The sequence below is a fragment of the Phalacrocorax aristotelis genome, chromosome 22, assembly GCF_949628215.1.
Source record: "Phalacrocorax aristotelis chromosome 22, bGulAri2.1, whole genome shotgun sequence".
NCBI lineage: Eukaryota > Metazoa > Chordata > Aves > Suliformes > Phalacrocoracidae > Phalacrocorax > Phalacrocorax aristotelis.
This window is the reverse complement of record NC_134297.1, coordinates 5,195,604-5,213,201: the sequence shown is the minus strand read 5'-3', so window position 1 is coordinate 5,213,201 and position 17,598 is coordinate 5,195,604. Positions and strand designations below refer to the sequence as shown.

The following is a 17,598-nucleotide window of genomic DNA, read 5'->3' as shown; positions in this document are numbered from 1 at the left end:
ATAAAGATTACAAATGTTACTGCAGTAAGAAATCACATTACTACACAGCACTGAAGAACATTTGCCAGCGATATACGGAGTGTCAGGAAGAATCAATCAAAACCACCCTCATCAAAGCTGACACGCGCCACACTTTGGGGGAAAACACCCTTGGATGGAAACAGTCCCATACCTGCGTGCTCGCACAGTGCTGAGTACACGTTAACAAGGTTCAAAATGCATTTGCACAGACAAATGGTGATTTCTCGTATCTCAGACCGATTCAAAGGCTTGGGGTCTTTCTGGTTTTCTCTTTCAGAGATAGGTAAGGGAAGATGTCATGGATGGTTTTGTTGCTGTTATCTTCACAGAAAAGGAGGCTGGGAAGGGGGAGGCAGGGAGATTTTCACAATTACGGCTTTCCTGGGATTATTTGGTCGTGTTTTTATCATAATCAGATTCATGGGATTACCAGTTCCCGTCTGGGTTGTTAGTTTCTTGTCAATTAATTACACCCTGTGTCATTTAATTTCTTCTGGCGATTGAGGGCCAGCTGCTCAATTCCACACTTTCTCCCTAAACGCGCGCTGCAGAAGCAGATGTCAAAAGCTCCGTCTATGCCTTTTAAGCCTAGAGATGTTTTCCAAAACCGAGGTGCAACGCCCCCCCTTCCCACCCCACCGAAACCCGTCCGGGGTGGGGGGAGAAGCGGATCCAAGGAGCGCCCAAGCCCCAGACATCATCCCTTTTAACGCCCCCCGCCCGCCCCAGGGTCCCCCCCAGCTCGTCCCCACCACGAGCTGCCGAACCCCCCCGGCAGCGGCAGCGGCGTAGGGGCGTCCCCCCTCTCCCGCTGCCTCCATCCCCCTGCGGCACGATGGCAGCTCCCTCCACCCACTCCTGTTTAACCTTCTCGGGCCGGCGCTAGGCTAAAGCAACGTGGCGTGCCCGCTGGTGTCATCGTGGTCCACGCTGTTGAGAATGGCTGTCTGGTCTTCGGGGAGCTGCCGGTGGCAGAGGTCGTCCTTCAGCGCCGAGAGGCGGGCGAAGGGGTCCTGACGAGGGTGTCTCTTCTTCTTGCGGAGGCAGACAGCTTCGTCAGGCCACAGTACCTGAGAGCTGGGAAGGTGCTGAACCTGGGAGGCAGAGCCGTCTGCGGGGGGAGAGAAGGCAGGTGGGACCAGAGCCGGCGGCTATCGGCAGCGCTGGCAGCAGGCAGAGCGCTTGGCGTGCTGTAAGAGGGAGGTTACGGCAAGCCTGGCCCAAACCTGGCAGCTGGGCGAGGAGGGAGCATCAGGACAAATAAATTAAGACTCAATAATAAAATCCAGAAGAAAATCCTTAAAGACGGGAGGTGCATGGAAGGGAACTCAGTTTGGAGGCAGGGGAGGAGCAGGGGAGGGAGAGCCCATGGGTGGGCAGCCCGAGAAGCCATCCCTTCAGGGGGGCATGGGCTCTGAGACCCCCCAGGCGCTGGAGCGGGCAGGGACCTGCCCAAGCTCTGCCCACGGGGTGACACAGGGGATGCTGTTGGGGACTGCGGGTTCCTCGCACTCACTGGATTGTTTCCTGGATTTCGAGGAGCCCTTGGATGACTTTTTGGGCTTCTTTATCCGCTGGTATTTCAGAGCTTCGAGCCTCTCAGGTGCAGCAGCGTCCCCGGACGGAGATGGACGTTTTCTAGGAAGGAAAAGCAGACAGGTGCCATCAGCGCCTCTCAGCCATGCTCGGGTCTCTGGACGTCCCCGGCGGGGGATCGGTCGACCCCAGCCAGCTCTGCCGTGGAAAAGGAAAAGGTGAGAAACCCAGGGCCGAGGGAGCGGGGCCAGCCAGGCGTGCCGGAGCATGGGGCGAGAGCAAGCGAGGCGCCTGCGAGTACCGCTCCGCGGGGTCCCCGCCGTCCCCCTGCGTCTCCTCCGCCTTGCCGAGCGGTGCCACGAGCCCGGCCGGACCCGCCGGCAACATCCGACGCCGGCGCCGCGAGAGAGCCGCCAGCACCCCAGCTCACCTGCCTGCCATGCCAGCACCGCTAAACAAAAAAGGACGGGGCAGATCCTATGTCCGATAAGGCATTTCTGGGAAGTGGTGGGAAACCCCTTGGGATGGAGAGAGAGGAAAAGACAGGCAGAAGCGGCACACCAGCACCGAGACGGGCACCATGAGCCACCTGGGGTGGACGACACCGGCGCCACAAACAGCAGGGAGGCAGGGCCCTGCCCGGCCCTGCTCCCACAGCCAAAAAAAAAAACCAGGGGCCACACGACAGACAGGGACACGAAGGGCACACGCCGACACAGCGGGAGCGGTACCTCGTTCCCAGGGCCCTGCTGTAAGCGACAACAGAAACACAACAGCACAGGAGTGTCCACTCCTTAACACTGAGAGTTGGGTTTTCTTGCCCTGTAGGACAGGACATTGAGATGGAAACACGGACGAGGTTTTATTGCAAGGGACAAGGAGGGGATTTGCAAAGGTGTGTTTCCCGCAGGAGAGCCAGATGTTGTGATAGTTTTCCAGCTTTAGCCTCTGAGTAACTCTTCTACAGGCACCAGCTCAAGGTTAAGTGGTCTCCCCTTTGCAAAGGGTTGGGACTTTTTTGGTTTTATTTTTCCCCTCTATTTTCTTCACTGGACGTGTTTTCCCTGCCCAAGGAGTGGACAGTATGACTGCTGTAGAGAGCACAGCAGGAGAGGAAAACCTTTTCCTCAGGAAAGCATCAGTCCAGCTCTCATCTATAACACATCACAGCATCCCCCCTTCTTGCTGCTTTCCCATTTCCTTCCCCCTCTCTGTTTTACTTTCATGTCCCTCCAAGTTACACCAACACTTAATGCTGCAGAAGGAAAAAAGTCTGAGTCAAGGCAAGCAGAGGCCACAGATAATGACCTGGGATCAACTTGTGTCATTGCAGAGCAACCTGCACGCAAGGTGCCCAGAGATGAGAGGGGAAGCAATCCACAAAGCGCCTCTCATTGTGATAAAGCCAAGGCTCAAAGGCAGGCTCTGGAGAAAAAAGCCTGGAGATTTAAACCAGCGTGCCTCTTTCAAGCCTGTCCTACCCTTCAAAGGAGGAGATGACACTCTTCTGCTCTCACAACTCAGTCACCGGAGGTCAGCGACCAAACTTTTTCAGAACAGCGCTGAGGGCAACTCCTGCATCTTCAGGCGGCTGTGACTGGGGCAGGGTTCAGCAAACCCCACGAGCAGTCGGCTCTTCACAAGGCAGCAGGACGGGGAGATGGAGGAGCCGCCTCAACCACCTTCAAGGATGCTGCAGCAGCGCCTTCAGACTCCTGCTTTGTCACCAAAACGCCGTGGCCAAACTCATCCACCTCGTTCCTGGTCTGTCAGTAAGGTGCGATCCATCCGGGGTTGCAAAAACGCTGCCGGTGCTGGCGGGAGCAGCAGGGAACGTGCGAGCACGTGGGCTCGAGCACAGAGCCCCAGCGCACCCAGGCTGCGGTACAAGAGCACATCCCCCTGCGGTGTGCACCAAACAGAGATTGGAGCTTCTCATCTCCCTTGGGTTTCAGGTGGAGTCTTTCCAGCACTGAAGACACCCCGCAGGCTTTCCTCTGCGAGTCCCCACACATGCCACCGCTGCAGAGAGCACGGTGTGATAGCAACGCTTTACGTCTGAGATCCCGAGCGGCTGCCCGATACTTCAGCTGGAGTGGCAGAGGCGAAGAGCTCCCAAGGGATTTTTTCCCATGGGGAGCAGAAGGGGTTGTTTCTGAAGATGCGTGTGACTGCAGAACTTCTCGGTTCTGCTAGCAGCACTGAAGAGCACCAAGAAAAGTGCGCTGTGAATTGATGAAGCAGCTGAGGCACAGCAGATGCAACGGAAACCCAAAGACTGGGGTATAGAAAAGTCCCTTTTCATGTTTCCCATCGCAACAGAGACATCAAGGCGTGGATGCTCCTGGAAGAGGCTCTGTTCCAGCTCCCAGCAGAGCAGCACGCCAGCCAAAGATGAAGCACCTCATTAGACAAGCTAGTAGTCCTGCCGGCTGGATGCAAGCGAGAGCCTTCCTTCGTAGGAAAGACGAAGTTTACAAGCCTCTACACTTGCTGTGCTTAAACGCCTTCTTCCCAAGTGCAACCAGCCTCTTGTGCGAGAGGCTGCAGGCAGCGGCTCCGAGCTCTGTTGGGGCACTACCTGCTGCGCTGCACCAACGCTGACAGCGCCAGGCTGCACCCCGTGCACGCACCGGCTCAGAGTAAGACAACGGTGACCCAGAGGGCCAACAGCATGGGACTTCCCTGCAGTAATTCCTGCTTGAATGGTCAATTTTCCATTTTATAGCCATCAACAAGTATTAGCACAATAGTTACATTCATGTAGGTACTTGGCTAGTTGCACCCTTGACTACGCCAGCCCCAGTCCATCTCCCATGGAGCTCACATGCGCCAAGCCCTGAAGGCCGGCAGGCTTGGCAATCCTGTCACCATCCTGCCCGTCAGCATCTGTCTTCCACCGCCTGTTCCCGCTGCCCAGAGAACGTTGCTAAATATTATTAAAGCTCAACTTGTAAAAGGCTTTTCCTCTTTCCATTTTTTTTCCTTCTAAGAAGATGCTACTGTGGCATGTTGACAAAATTAGACAGATTTACGCAAGGGATTATGAGGAAATTGCCTGAAGCTCATTTCCACTAGTTCTCCGTAATTGGACTTGTATTTATACACACAAATATAAACAGCGAGCGCACTGAACCCACGTGTCACCATAAATACCGTCTGACCTCTGGCAAGGAAGAGATACAGTGGAGGACGAAACGATGCTACTCACCAGCCAAATTTTATCTGCTCTACCCACCCTGTATTTCTTCAAAGGACTCCAATTATTTCAAATTAATTTTCATTTTAAGCTCAGCCAAAAGCCTCTTCCTGCCCCCAGAGTTAGCATTTTGGGCAGCTGCCCACGCGCAAGAGAGATCTTGAACACCAACAGGCAAGAGGTTCAGGGAGGCGGGCAAATGTCTTCTAAAGACTTCAGTGTAGAGCCAAGCAAAGGAGCTTCAAGAAGCACATGTGAATTCCTGACGCAAGCCTTCTGTGAGATGCCACCAGCACCCGGCGCAGCAGTCTTCCTCGAGTCTTCAAAGGACAACCCTTCTGAACAAGCAAGGGTCTGAACTGCACAGGCAGAGAGGTACTGGAGAGGCCACAAACATACTGAGGGACCTGAGAGAGCCCCAGGACAGCAGGAGGTAGCTAGGGGAGAGGAGCTATCCAGCCCAACACGTGTCTCAGCTGCTCTTCTTCAAATGTCTTTCCACATATGAAGAGAAGACGTAAGGGCAAAGGCCCACTGAAAGCATCACGAACCTTTTTCCACCCAAAAGGGGGACCCCATGCAAAGGAAAGGGCTGGGAGATTCAAGGGCACAATACACGTATTTCACCTCATGGAGGTCTCACAGCACACATTCCCTGTCTCCTTGAGTCAAGACAGCGACATCCAGGAATAGTTTGGACATGTTAGAGCATCACTTGGACCAGTTAGAGCATCCACTTGGAGCAGAGTCCACCGTGCCTCAGCCACGGTGTCCTTCAACACTTCATCCTGTTCAGATGGAGAGCTCCATTTGCCTACACGGGGCTCCGTTTCAAGGTCAAGTCCTGCGCGATCCCATGAGATGTCCTGCAAGTTGGAATTCCCCTCTGCTCTGAGGCAGTGCTGGCTGCCGCCTCCATCCCGGGATGCCATCGTGCATCGCTTGACATCCTTCAGCGCGAGAGGTGCTAGAGAAACACAGCGGTGACGGCCCCTCGTCCCAGAGCTGCTGCTGCTGCCAAGGCACCGCAATGAGGGAGGAAGGGGCTGGTCACAGCGGGGAGCACACCGGAGAAGGGGGTCCCTTCTACAGGTCTGCAGACACCACAACTCATCTACACAACGGACTTCACCACTTCACCATGCTGACGGGAGAGGAGTGGGGAGGAGAGAGGGCGAGGGAAAAGGGGACGGACCGGAGAGGAAGAGGGGGATACAGTCACGGGGAAAGGGGGGAGAGAGGAAGATAAATGAAAAACAGGAGTGAGAAAATATAGAAGTAAATTAAAGAGACTGAAAAGAAAAAAATAATAATAATTAAGAACGAAAAGAAGAACGCACTCAGACAAGCGGACTCAACTTCTCCAAGCGGGAGGAGGCATGAAACACATGCAGAGGATCAGCACATGGACAGTCTTTAAAGGGGAACCTGTTTTCTTTCAAGCGGGGAGCGAGGGCTGCTCCTCCTCCCGCACGCCTGGCGCCGATGTCCCTTCGTCACTCAACGCTACGCCGCGGCCAAGCCCCCGAGCTCCTGGCGCCGGCAGCGCTGTCCCAGCAAGGGGGGGCCAGGACGGCCGCCCGGGGCAGGCTGCGGTGCCGAGGGGCACAGGGGCTTGGTGCCTTGTCTGTGGTTTTTGGGTTTCCCTCTGCAGGGGGACGACAGCCCCCTCTTCCCCGTTAGGAGATGCATCACAGCATGCTGCATCCAAAGAGAAGATGATGGGAAAACTGCTCGTGCCGACTCAGTAACGGCATTATTTATCCCTGCTCACCAGTAAAAACTATCCAACCTTCACCCAGCGAAAGCCACCATGCTGCAGCCGCCGCTGAGCCTGCAAACAGCCTCTCCCTCTCCTCCTCTCAGCTTTTGTTACTGCAGTACAGAAATATGGCTTGTCTGGTATAAAATCCCTGCGCTCCACATGCACTGACAATTTTATGACCCCAAATCATCAAGAAATTAGTTGGCTGTGCTCTTTACAGGATTCCTCGCTTATTAAAGTGAGATTTATTCTTCTGGCTTCCCCTTTTTGGGGATAATGACTCCAGAGTCGCTCCTGTGACTCCAACCCCCAGTAGCGTCTCAGAGCAGAACGCACGGCTGCTCCTCAGCAAACATTCTGCTGGGCGACGTGACCCTGCTCCTGAAACCCCATCAGCCCACGTACCCAGCACCGGAGACAGGAGCCAGCCAGGATCTGTGCAAGAGCCACACTCAACGCAGACATGAGCCTGGACTCACCTCTGCTGCACTAAAGGCATGTTCACCCGTGTCCCTAACGCTCCCGGGGAGGGGAAGCACCATGGAAAAATAGAGAAAACAGCCATGTCCTCGCCGAGGGCTTCCCCATTTCTTGAGAAGTCTGGCACAGCCCAGGTCTCACCAAGGCTTGGCGCTAGCTGTGCTCCTCACGGGATGCCCTGCTTTGGGACCAGCGGGGGAAAACAGAAGGCGGCGGCCAAGCACTCAGGAGCTTTGGAGGCTACAAGGCTCAAACTGGAAGGGTTTTGCCATGCCAAGAGAACGGCTCCTCCATCCCATACCTGCTCCCATCGCCATGACCTGACACTCCTACCTCCCCTCTCCTGCTTTCCCCACCTCAGGACAACCCTCCACATCCGCTGGAGGCATTTCCCTCTTCCGGAAACATCTACCTGATTTCTCTAGGCATCTAACCTCTCTCTTGTGAGGCTCTTTTCCAGTCCTACAAGGCTCCTTCAGCTGTTAGGAGAGCATCGGCCAGGACCTTGGCTCATCCCACCCAAGGCAGCAAAGCTTAAGTTTTTGTAAGACCTGTCCCAGGGAAGCTTGGGCATGGCCAGGCCCTAGAAATGGTCCCATCTGCAAACCCACCTCTCCCTTCCACAACCAGCCAGACTGACCACCAAATGGGTCAGCAATACCACTCCTTGGGGTCAGGAATGACTATTATCCTGTCTGGCTTCCATGGTTTTAGTGACATTCTCTGCTTTTAAGGTCTGAGAACCATCTCCCAGTGACTCCGTCCCAGTTCCAGGGATGCCCATGGTCATCTAAGAAAACAGGCCCATGAAGGCAGCCCGAGAGTTATTTTCTTGGGAGAGTATTTCAAGTTCTGCTTAGAGCTGTTTAATTACAGCTGGGCCAGAAGTCGTCTTCAAGATGTCTCCAAGGAGTATTTCAGAGAGGGAGGGCTTTTACTATGACTATACTTGTGACTGGAAAGATAAAACACCTCACTGGCAGACTGAAACTATAATTACACTGCTGCCAACCATGCAGTCCATCTTGAAAGACAAACTTCTCCCATTTTCCATGATCAAGATGACTTGGGAAGAAGAGAACAGATCCAGGTGCTGATAGGAACAAAGTTCTGCATGTCCTGGACTACAACTGGAGACTGATTTTTGGACCCCCCCCTCCAAGAGCGCTGCCTGCAGCTGGTTGCAGGCAAGTTTTAACAGGCTCCAGGGGGTGGCCACGAGCTCCTCACGGTTCAGAACGGCTGGGACAACCCCACCTCAACACGCACCTCCCTAACACCGCACAACCCTCGCGCCATGCAAGCCCTGCCAGGGCTGAGGGTGCCACGTGTCACCGAACCCCACCAAGACAGGAAGGGCGGCCATGGGGAGGCGGCAGCTTGGCTCATCCCAAACCCCAACATGAAGACACGGCTGCCGCCACCGGGCTCTCCAGCCCCGCCGCCTCCTTGAAGGCAGGGGAGCAGCAGCATGCTGCTGGGAGGGGAAACCCAAAAGCCACAGAGACTGTGCGTCCAGAGGTGTTTCCTAGTGTTTTCGGATTCCTTATTCCCCTTTAAAGGAAGAGATGGTATTGGAAAAGCCCCTTCCATGTCCCCTCTCATGCCCCGCTCCCGGCCACCCTCCGCAGCGCCCACACCATCCTTTCGGACATGGATCACCCTTACCTATTGAGCTGAGGAGAAGCTTGTCTCGACAACACTGCCCAGATAGCTGAGATTAATCAAAAACAAAGCAGTTATCAACACCCGCAAGGAGCCGAGCTCCGCAACACATCAGCACGTCAACAACTCCAAAGGAAAAGGAGGGAAAGAAACCAAACTGAAACACAAACAAAACGAGGCTGGAGAAGAAAGGGGGAAAGAAACAGAAGAGAAAGGAAAAGAAAAGAAAACAATAATCAACAAAGCAAATGGATACACTGCGTAAAAGCACGGACAACAGTGCTGCTCTAACACGGATCTCTCCTGGAGCTGGGTCTCCTCGGGTGCCCTGGCTAGGAGACGTGGACCTACGTCTACGTGCTTAATTGCATCGATCCGTAGCTGTGTTTTCCAGAGGCACACAAAAGTCATTTCAGGCTCGTTCAGCTCCTCTCCCTCCCCATCCTCTCCCCTGAGCCCTCCTTCCTTCCCGCTGCGCACCCCAGCCGTGCCATGCCGGAGGGGTTTTCTAGGGCCATTACGCTTCCAGGTACCAGAGGGCGGGAGTGAAATGCGGAGGGCGCTGCGGGGTGAAACGCTGCCTCCCCCCTCCCCGAAACACACGCCTCTTCTCCGTACGCCTCCGACCACGCCGGCTCCGCGAGGCGGGGTGCCCCGGCCCCCCGGCTCCTCTCTGCTGCAAGCCGGAGGCGGGGGTGGCTCGACCCCACCAGACAACAAGCCAAAAATGAAGCAAGACGAAAGGATGGGACGAAAGCACGGCTACGGGGTCTAAGGTGCTGTGAAAGACGGAAGGAAAGAGGAGAAATACAGAGAGAAAAAGAGAGATAGAAAGAGAGACGCTTTTTGCCTGGAGCAACCCTGGTACCTGGAAAACCAGCCGCTACTGTCTAGTGCAGCCACATCCCTCTTTAGGGCAGGATCTGAGCGTGCCGGCAGCCTCCCGATCTCCGCTGGTGTTAGTTTATTTTTATTTTTCCTCCTCTCCTGACATGCTGCTGGTGTGGCTAAGTCCTTGAACTCTCCCTGCCCGCGTCCTGGGGCTGCAGCATCCCTTTTGCAGGTGGGGCGGTGACCGTGATAGCTGTTTCTGTCATGCATTAAAGCTCTCTAGACTCCGCGGGAAGGAAGAGGAGGAAGACAGAGGCGCGGCAGTCGCGGCCCTAATGTTCGAAGAAAGCCAAGAGCCAGCAGCTAGAAGAGGAAACAACCGCCAGTGACACCAGGACACTTACCTAGCGAGCCAAGTCTTTGCACACCTGGTAGACGGCCCGTATAGCCCGAGTCACGGCGCTCCCAGGTTCCCAAGGGAGCAGCCGGGGAGGAGGCAAGCGCGCTGCCGGCACCGGGAAGGTCTCCTGCCTAAAACCCAGCTCTCTTGGGCAGCGGCCATGCAACCCGCGGCACCAGCCTCTTCCTAGAAAGCCCGCGGGACGCCGTCTCCAAAAGGGATGCTGCAGCGCGCCCAGAGTGACCCTACGAGTTGGGATGGCGATGGCAGGGAGGGAGTCGGAGGGAGCGGGTGAGGCAGGGTGGGGGAAGCCGGGAGGGGGCCAGGGAGGCACCATGGGGCTCGTGCACTTACCCCGTGGTGGCTACCGTGGTAGATGTCGGCTCCGGTTGGAGAATCTCCTCGCCGGCCCTCCTCGGGGAGGGGATGTCTCCGAAAACATCCATGGTGTCCACAGGCAAGGAGGAGCCCTGGGAGCTGGAGTAGCCGGTGGCCAGGGAGGTGAAGGCGGTGGTAGGTCGGTAGCTAGGGCTGCCTCCCCGGCTGCTCGGCGCAGGGGATCCCGTCGACGGCGTGGACTTGCGGGAGAAGCTGACCGCCGCAGGGGGCTGCAGGGTGATCTCCGACACCTCCGCCTGCTGGATGAGCCCCGGCCGGGGCCGGGCGCGGGCAGTCAGCTCCGGGGAGCTGTTGCGGGAGCTGAGGGGGCTTTGGGTCAGAGGAGAAAGCCTTGAAGGTTGTAGCACCACCTGATGTAAACTGGGCTCAGCCCTCCTGACCTGCCGAGGGCTGGGCCGAGGTCGGGGTTGGGGCTCGTACCACCTGGTGTCCAGGCTGAATGTGCTTGTGCCGCTGGGGCCGACGGGCTCGGACGGTTCGTGGTAAGGCAACACGGGTATGCCCATACCTTGGCTGGTATGTCTTAGCTGCCCTTGACATCCCATGGGTTGCATAGGTTTGTCCTGCCACTTGGTGGTGGTGGGCACAGAGGATTGACCCCTGCCGGGTGACTTGCCGGTCCAGCTCTTTGGTGCCTCCAGGGGCAGGATGCCCGGGTAGGACGCGGGGACCACCTGGAGGGAGGAGGGGGGTGGCCCCCGAGGAAGGCAGCCGGTGGGCTGGGTGCCCTCGGCCGCCTCGCAGGGCTGGAGCTGGTGAGGGAACGGCGCGGGGGCCGGCTCCAGGCTGCCGAAGGGAAACTCAGCCCTGCCCCAGGGCTCGGGGGACCGGCCCCCCGTCGGGGTCTGGGCCAGGGGCAGCGTGCTGTTGGAGGCATTCTCCCCGTTCTCCTCGGGGATGGTGGGGTGTCCGAAGGGCCCCTCGGGGGGCAGTGGCGGGGAGGACATGACCGAGCTCAGCGGGCTGACTTCTGGCATGTAGAAGGGTGGTGGGTCCACCTCCCCGGGGCTGCTGCTGCTGAGGTAACCGTAAAACTGGTGGTGGAAAGCCCGGGGGGCCGGCGGACGGGCCTGGCCGGTGGCCTGCAGGGCGCCGGGACCCTCCAGTGCCCGGTGGAACCGGGGGCTGTATGCTGGTGGCTGAAGGTAGGACTCCTGGCTGGAGGAGAGAGGGGTGAGCTGGGCTTTCAGGGCGGTGACGGAGGCGGGGACGACAGGGTCGTCGTTCTCCTCGTCCGACTGCCTGAACTCGGGGTACATGTCCGTCTCCTCCACGAAGGGGAAGCCCTCAATCCGCCGTGTCTTCAGGGAGGGCTCCATCTCCGCCGGGTCCATGACGAAGCGTCCGTCCGGCCCGCGGCTGATGAGCTCGATGGGGGTGGTGGCCTCGGCTTCGGCCTCCGCCTTGGAGACGCTGTACTTCTTGCTGCTGATGGCTCGCTTGGTCTTCTTGTAAAGAGAGAGCTCTTTCTCCTTGGTGGGGCTCAGCATCCGCTTGGCCTGCGGGCCCTGGTCGTCAGAGGACTCCGAGGGGGGACGGAGCGTGCGGATGCTCTCGGGACTCACCTTGCCGGAAGACAACCTGGACCACAGGGGAGAAAAACCGAGAGGGGACAGTCACCCAGAGGGGAAACGAGGTCGTCTTGCCCAGAACCACTGCCAACCGTATCTGGAAAAACAAAGCACTCCCAGCTCTCAGAAGAGGAACCGCTGGGGGGGCTAACGATGCGGAGCAGAGCTCTGCACACTCAGCATCCTCCCCAGAGCAGGCAGCTCACGCCAACACCTTGGAGCTTTGCAACAAGCCCCACAGCCCCAGCAGGACAAAAGATAAGATCCAGAGCTCACTTCCAACTCCTTCAAAAGTTTCCTACGTGCACCTGAGCTATCCATAACTGGGAAGGCCCCCTGAGAGGAGGGACGTCAGGCAAACGTTCCCTCCTGCAGAACACGGCATCTCGCTTGGAGATGCTGAGGGATCATTCCAAACCAACTTTTCCCCTGCTCTCAACACTCAGATTTAAGGCTGAGCACCTCAAAAGGCAGACCACATCAGAATCGTTCTCTCATCCCTATCCAGAAAGCCTCACACAAACAGGTTTGCAGGGCAAAAGGTAGCAGATCCAACAGAGTCGGTGCAGGCATGGTTATTTCAGTGCAGTGGGTGAACGAAAAAAAAAAAAAGCAAGATTAAGATCCACCAGCACCAGGACATTCTGCAACAGTCCAGGAGCCAAAGCATGAGGCATCCACATCTCAGACTCCTGTGCTCCCCTCGGGAAGCTGCTCCCACTGATTAGCAGCTATCTGCTGCTAGGAGCTGCGGCTGGCGTAGCACCACAATCCACCACCTTTGGGCACATGTGGAAAGAGGCTTCAGCAAGGCACTCTTCATGGGAAAAGAAAAGATACAGGTGTAAGATTCTCTGAATTTCCCAAGAAAAAACAGAGCCAACAGAGTGTGACTGAAAAACTACACCAAGCTTGCACAAAAGACTCCATACGCAGCAGGCTAACCCTTCTCCTAAGGAGCCCCTTCAAGCTGGGTGTGTAACTGAGTTCCACCAGTCAACTCCAGCTTTGGTCAATGTCCACAGATCCAACGGGGTCATCTCTTAGCTTAAAGTTTGCTGCGTTTGCCCCTGCTGCTTTCTGCTCCAAAGCCCGTTTGTCTCTTGTGAACCGCTGCGTTCCCACAAGTTCAGGGACCACCCGAAACAACGCCTCAGAAGCAATCAAACAAGGTCAGACATTTCCATTTGAGCCTTGCAACAACTGTAGGAAGGAGGCACCTTGAAGACCCACAGCCTGGTGCCGCATCTAAGACAGATACTTACGGGGACTCCAAACTCTTCCTGCAGTGGGTTATCGAGAGAGGAGGGTCTGGAAGAGAATAAAAAGGGGAAAGAAGAGAGAACGCTAAGGAGGCGCAACACGACAGAGACAAGACAAACTCAACATCAAGACAACAAAAGACACTCAACAAGAGGCCAAGGTTTCATTGCTCCAGTGCTTTAATGGTTGCTGACAACAAACAGCTCCCGTCACAGGGTCCTGCCCATCCTGCTGCCGCGGTCTCGCAGGCTAGAGGAGAAGGAGCCGATCCCCCTGCCCTCGCCGGCTCCCCAGCCGCCCTTCTCCCTACCGGCTGCTCCTGCACGGCGGCTGCAGTCCCAGCTTTCGGGAAGCAGACTGGCAGGGTCTCCTTTGCAGGGGTCTTCTCTAGCCTAGTGCGGCCATCGGGCACTGCCTGCTCCAGGTTGGGCACAGCTGGGCAGGAAGCAGCTGGAGAGCCCAGCTCCAGGGGGACCTCGAGGAGGTGAGCGGTCCCCCCCATCCTTGGCCCAGAGGACAACCCAGCCCTAAACCCCCGGCTCTAGGAGTTATCACCACACGAGAGCACTCCCTCGGGAATCCCAGGCTAGTTTCTCTGTCGCCTCTTCACCCACCCTGCCTCTCCCGCTCCCGACCACGGGCGCTTTCAGGCACAGCCGAGGGATGAAGTCAGGGCTTCACCTGAGGACGCGCATGGACGGAAGAAGAGACAGACAGGGAAGAAGGTTACCATCACAACACAACCAGGGAGGAGAAATGAGGAGAAGCGGGAGGGAGAAAGGATGCACACCAGGGACGGGCTTACCTTTCTTGCGCTTGAGCTTGCGTTTGCGTTGCTTGTTGACGAAGCAGGCGGCGAGTGTGCTGAAGAGGATGGCAGCAGCCAGGAAGCAGATGGTTGCAACGATGCCAGCCAGCACTGGGCGGGCTAGACCCTCGTCCGTCAGGTCAGGCTGAGGGAATACGTCTGGGGGGGGAAAACACAGCAATTAGGTGTTATGTACACACCCCTGCCTGCTGCCTTCCCTTGGGGACCTACCACAGAGTGAAGGCAACTGGTACCAGGAATGATAATCCCTAAGTAAAGGTCCTATTTCCAACCCAGCCAACCTGGGGAGAGCAGTCAGCACTGCTGCAGGCCAAGGGATTTAGTGACCTTGCACCAGGTAAACCTTTTTGTCTTAGCTGATGGACCCCCAGGGAAAAAGTCTCTACACCACACAAATACACATTTATGGACAAGTGGACACAACTGCACCAAACTTGCAGTTACCTCCTGGCCCAATAACCCGCTGCAGCTCAGGCTGTAGCAACATGAAGTATTTTCCCCTGTGCATCAGTGCAACATACTTCAGCTCTTCAACGAAAACTGGGCTCGAACCCTCGTCACAGCCCTTCACTAACCACAAGCATGTCCGCACCAACAGCGGACCTCAGCTGCGGCCACCTGCAGATGCAAACCCTGCACACACCAGCGCTCCTGCCGTGCACTCACATGCAGGGTCAGCGTGCGTTCGCCTGCCGGGAGCATCGGCTTTAAGCCTGGGAGGGCAGCTGCCTGGGCCAGGGCACACGCACACCCCACGGGCGCTGCCAAACCCCATCAGAAAAACTGCGAGAGGAGCAAGGGCAGGCAAGCAGGCAGCCTCTCCGCACTGCGCCGGCACCACTTGGGGGCAGAGAGAGACCACTGCATTCCTGCACGCAGCAGAGCTGGGTGGCTCCTCGGCTTTTCCAGGAGAGCCATAAAAATCAGGGTTCGCCGCATCCCCATCTCCTCCTATAGCCTTTGCCTTCCCCACCTCAATCAAGTACCCTCACCTGTTCCTTGCTCAAGGAACGTCCTCCGAGTTGGACTGGGGTGCAGGGTACGTGCACGAGCTGCAGCGTGTTGCAGCCTCCTGTTGCAAAGCTTTTTTCCCCTTGGACTCTGCACTGCAGTGCTACGTTTCCCTCCCTACACCTTTCGTTCCCGTTTCCAGGCTGTGCAGTGCCCGGTCGGAGCTTTGTTCTCCAGACACCCCGCAGAGCCGAGATGCGGTGCTGCTCTGCACCAGCGGATGCCTGACAACACTGCGTTCTACGGGAAGGACTAAATGGGGCGGTTTGTCCTTGCCTGCTCGAAGTGCTGCTGGTCCGTTTGCATCCGGAGACAGCACGGGGCCAGCAGCGTGCCCAGGACACTGATCGTAACCATGTGCCCATCAGCCCGGCTCACAGCCTGAGCATCTCAGGCAAAAGCACAAAACCAGCCCTCGCTGTTTGTTGTAAGCGAGCGGTGATGTGTGATCTGAGCTCAGGTACCTGCAGAACCCAGGGATGCTCCCCCACAGCTGCGGGTAGAAGAAGGAGCCACCCCTTACCTGTACTGGACACGCCAGCAACGTTGCTGGGTTCGCTGATGAGATCCTGCATGACCGCCAGGACCCGGAACTCGTACCAGGTGTCCTGAAACACCAAGTACATCCGTCAGGTCCCCCGCCACAGCCTCCAACCTTGCCCAGCTCCTTGAAGACCCCAGCGCAGGGACCGAGCCACCCCAAAAGCTTCCCCAGAGCTGCAGCAGACTGCACAACACCAGAGGTATGGTGCGGGCAGCCCCTGCTTACCTGGGACAAGTCCTTGGCAAAAAACTCGTTCTCAGTCCCCAGGATGCCATCGTCCAAGATCTCCCACCTCTCCGCGACGCGGAACTCCATGATGTAGCGGTCAATGGGGAAGCTGTGGTTAGCGGGAGGAAGCCACGACAAGAGGACGCCTTGCTGTGTCCGGTTGGCTGTTAGGCACCTCGGTGGGGTAACCAACACCAGAGGCTCTGGAGTTGTTACAGGGAATGCTGGAGACAGAGCAGATGGGACACCTTTGAGACGGGAAGCGCAGGGGATGCTCTCCCACGCGCGCCCCGGCGGCGGCTGCCAGACCGCAGTGGCAGCTCCCACCTTCTGGGAGTTCAGGGCACATCTCAGGTGCGTGCTCTCTTATCTCAGAGATACAAAAGTGGCTTTCCAAAAAGCAGGGGACTAATGATGCAGTGACTCCAAGAAAAGGGGCACAGCGTTAGAAAACCTCCTTCTTCCTCCCACCTCTGCCTGAGACAGCCCCAAGGCAGGTACCAGCGTGAGGCCCTTTCTGTTAGCTCTCATTCCGAGCTGCACACAAGCGATTTTGTGCTCTATTAATACCTCCTAACCCCAGCTGAACTTAAGGAAGATCTGAAAGGAGACTGGTACAGTACAGCCTTCCCACAGCGTCTCTCAGGACAAGCTTTCAGGAGCCTCATGCATCCAGAAAAGTCTACAAGCTTCACCCAGGACCCTCCACGAACTATCTTCTACGTGGCTGGAGACTATCGCTGCTCATAACCATCCCCGTCCCCAGCAGACGGGGCACACGGACCAAGGCAAAGGGCCACTTCTCCCCACGGACCTCCTGAATTCTTTCCCCCTCCTCCCCTTGAGCCCACAGAAGACCTACCTAGAGTGTTCACAGTGACCACCTCACTGAAGGAGCTGGTACCCAGCTTGTTTTGAGCCAAAACACTGAACTGGTACGCAGTCTCCGGTTCCAAGGTATCCACCAGTAGCCAACTGGAACCAGCTGGCACAGGGAGAGACAGCCAGTCATGGGGGCCAAACTGGGCTCTCTTCATCCTGCCAAGAGAGAAGGGAGCATCCTCAGGGGAGGTGCCTTTGACAGGGAGGACAAAGAGGCAGCACTAACTTCTCAAGCAAAAATGGAGCTTTCCTGAGCAATGGTTTGGTTTGACAGCAGCGATGCGTATGGACACGGGGCAGCCACTCGCCACCCAAGAGCTGGCCGGGGGACGCCGCACACAAGGACTGCCGGGCATAGGGCACCATCCTGTTGTGCCACACCAGCATCCCCCTGGCTCATACGGGCACTGCCACCAACCTTCCCCTCTGCTATGCACCACCTGCACCCTCTGAGCAGAGTCAGGGACAACGGCAGTGCCAACAGCCCTGCTCTGAGGTTAACTCCATCAGATTCCCATAGGAAAAGTGGAAGTTGGCATATTTTTACTCTGGAGAGTGCTGCAAAGGGGATGGCTGGAGCAGAAGTGCCCTGTTCCCATTTCTACCTTGACAGCTCCCGAGCCAGAGCCAAGTTTCCCCTCAGCTGTAGCCCTGTACATGCGATCCCACAAGAGACATTTAACTAAATCACCATTTTTGCCATATTTGCACAAGTCGGGGGCTGCCAGCACAGCCCAGGGCATGACTCAGGGTTTGGCAGTGCAGCAGCGGCACTTGTGGGGAGCGCAGGACACTGCTGGGGTCCAACCCACAAACCCAGGGCCGAAAAAAGCTCCCAGAACCATCCCAGCGCAATCCCAGCACACGTGAGCGTGCAAGCCACCTCCACAAGCCATAAGCCCACCAGGAAGCACCACAGTGAAAGAGCCCCACATCCCGCAGCAGCATCACCGTACTGCAAGGATACTGCAAGT

General features: G+C 56.9%; 1 protein-coding gene across 2 annotated transcripts in view; it reads right to left on the bottom strand.

Annotated features, from left to right (window-relative positions):
- Positions 1-811: 811 nt before the first annotated feature.
- IGSF9B (immunoglobulin superfamily member 9B) overlaps positions 812-17,598 on the bottom strand; it is a 39,872-nt gene continuing 23,085 nt past the window's right edge. For both annotated transcript variants that reach the window (XM_075116315.1, XM_075116314.1), the window contains exons 14-21: positions 16,605-16,780; positions 15,740-15,966; positions 15,494-15,578; positions 13,936-14,097; positions 13,133-13,178; positions 10,252-11,877; positions 1,538-1,659; positions 812-1,132 (exon numbers count right to left, since the gene is read on the bottom strand). In XM_075116315.1, coding sequence (XP_074972416.1) covers positions 909-1,132; positions 1,538-1,659; positions 10,252-11,877; positions 13,133-13,178; positions 13,936-14,097; positions 15,494-15,578; positions 15,740-15,966; positions 16,605-16,780 — 2,668 coding nt within the window. In that variant the 3' untranslated portion in view covers positions 812-908. The remainder of the gene's footprint in view (positions 1,133-1,537; positions 1,660-10,251; positions 11,878-13,132; positions 13,179-13,935; positions 14,098-15,493; positions 15,579-15,739; positions 15,967-16,604; positions 16,781-17,598) is intronic.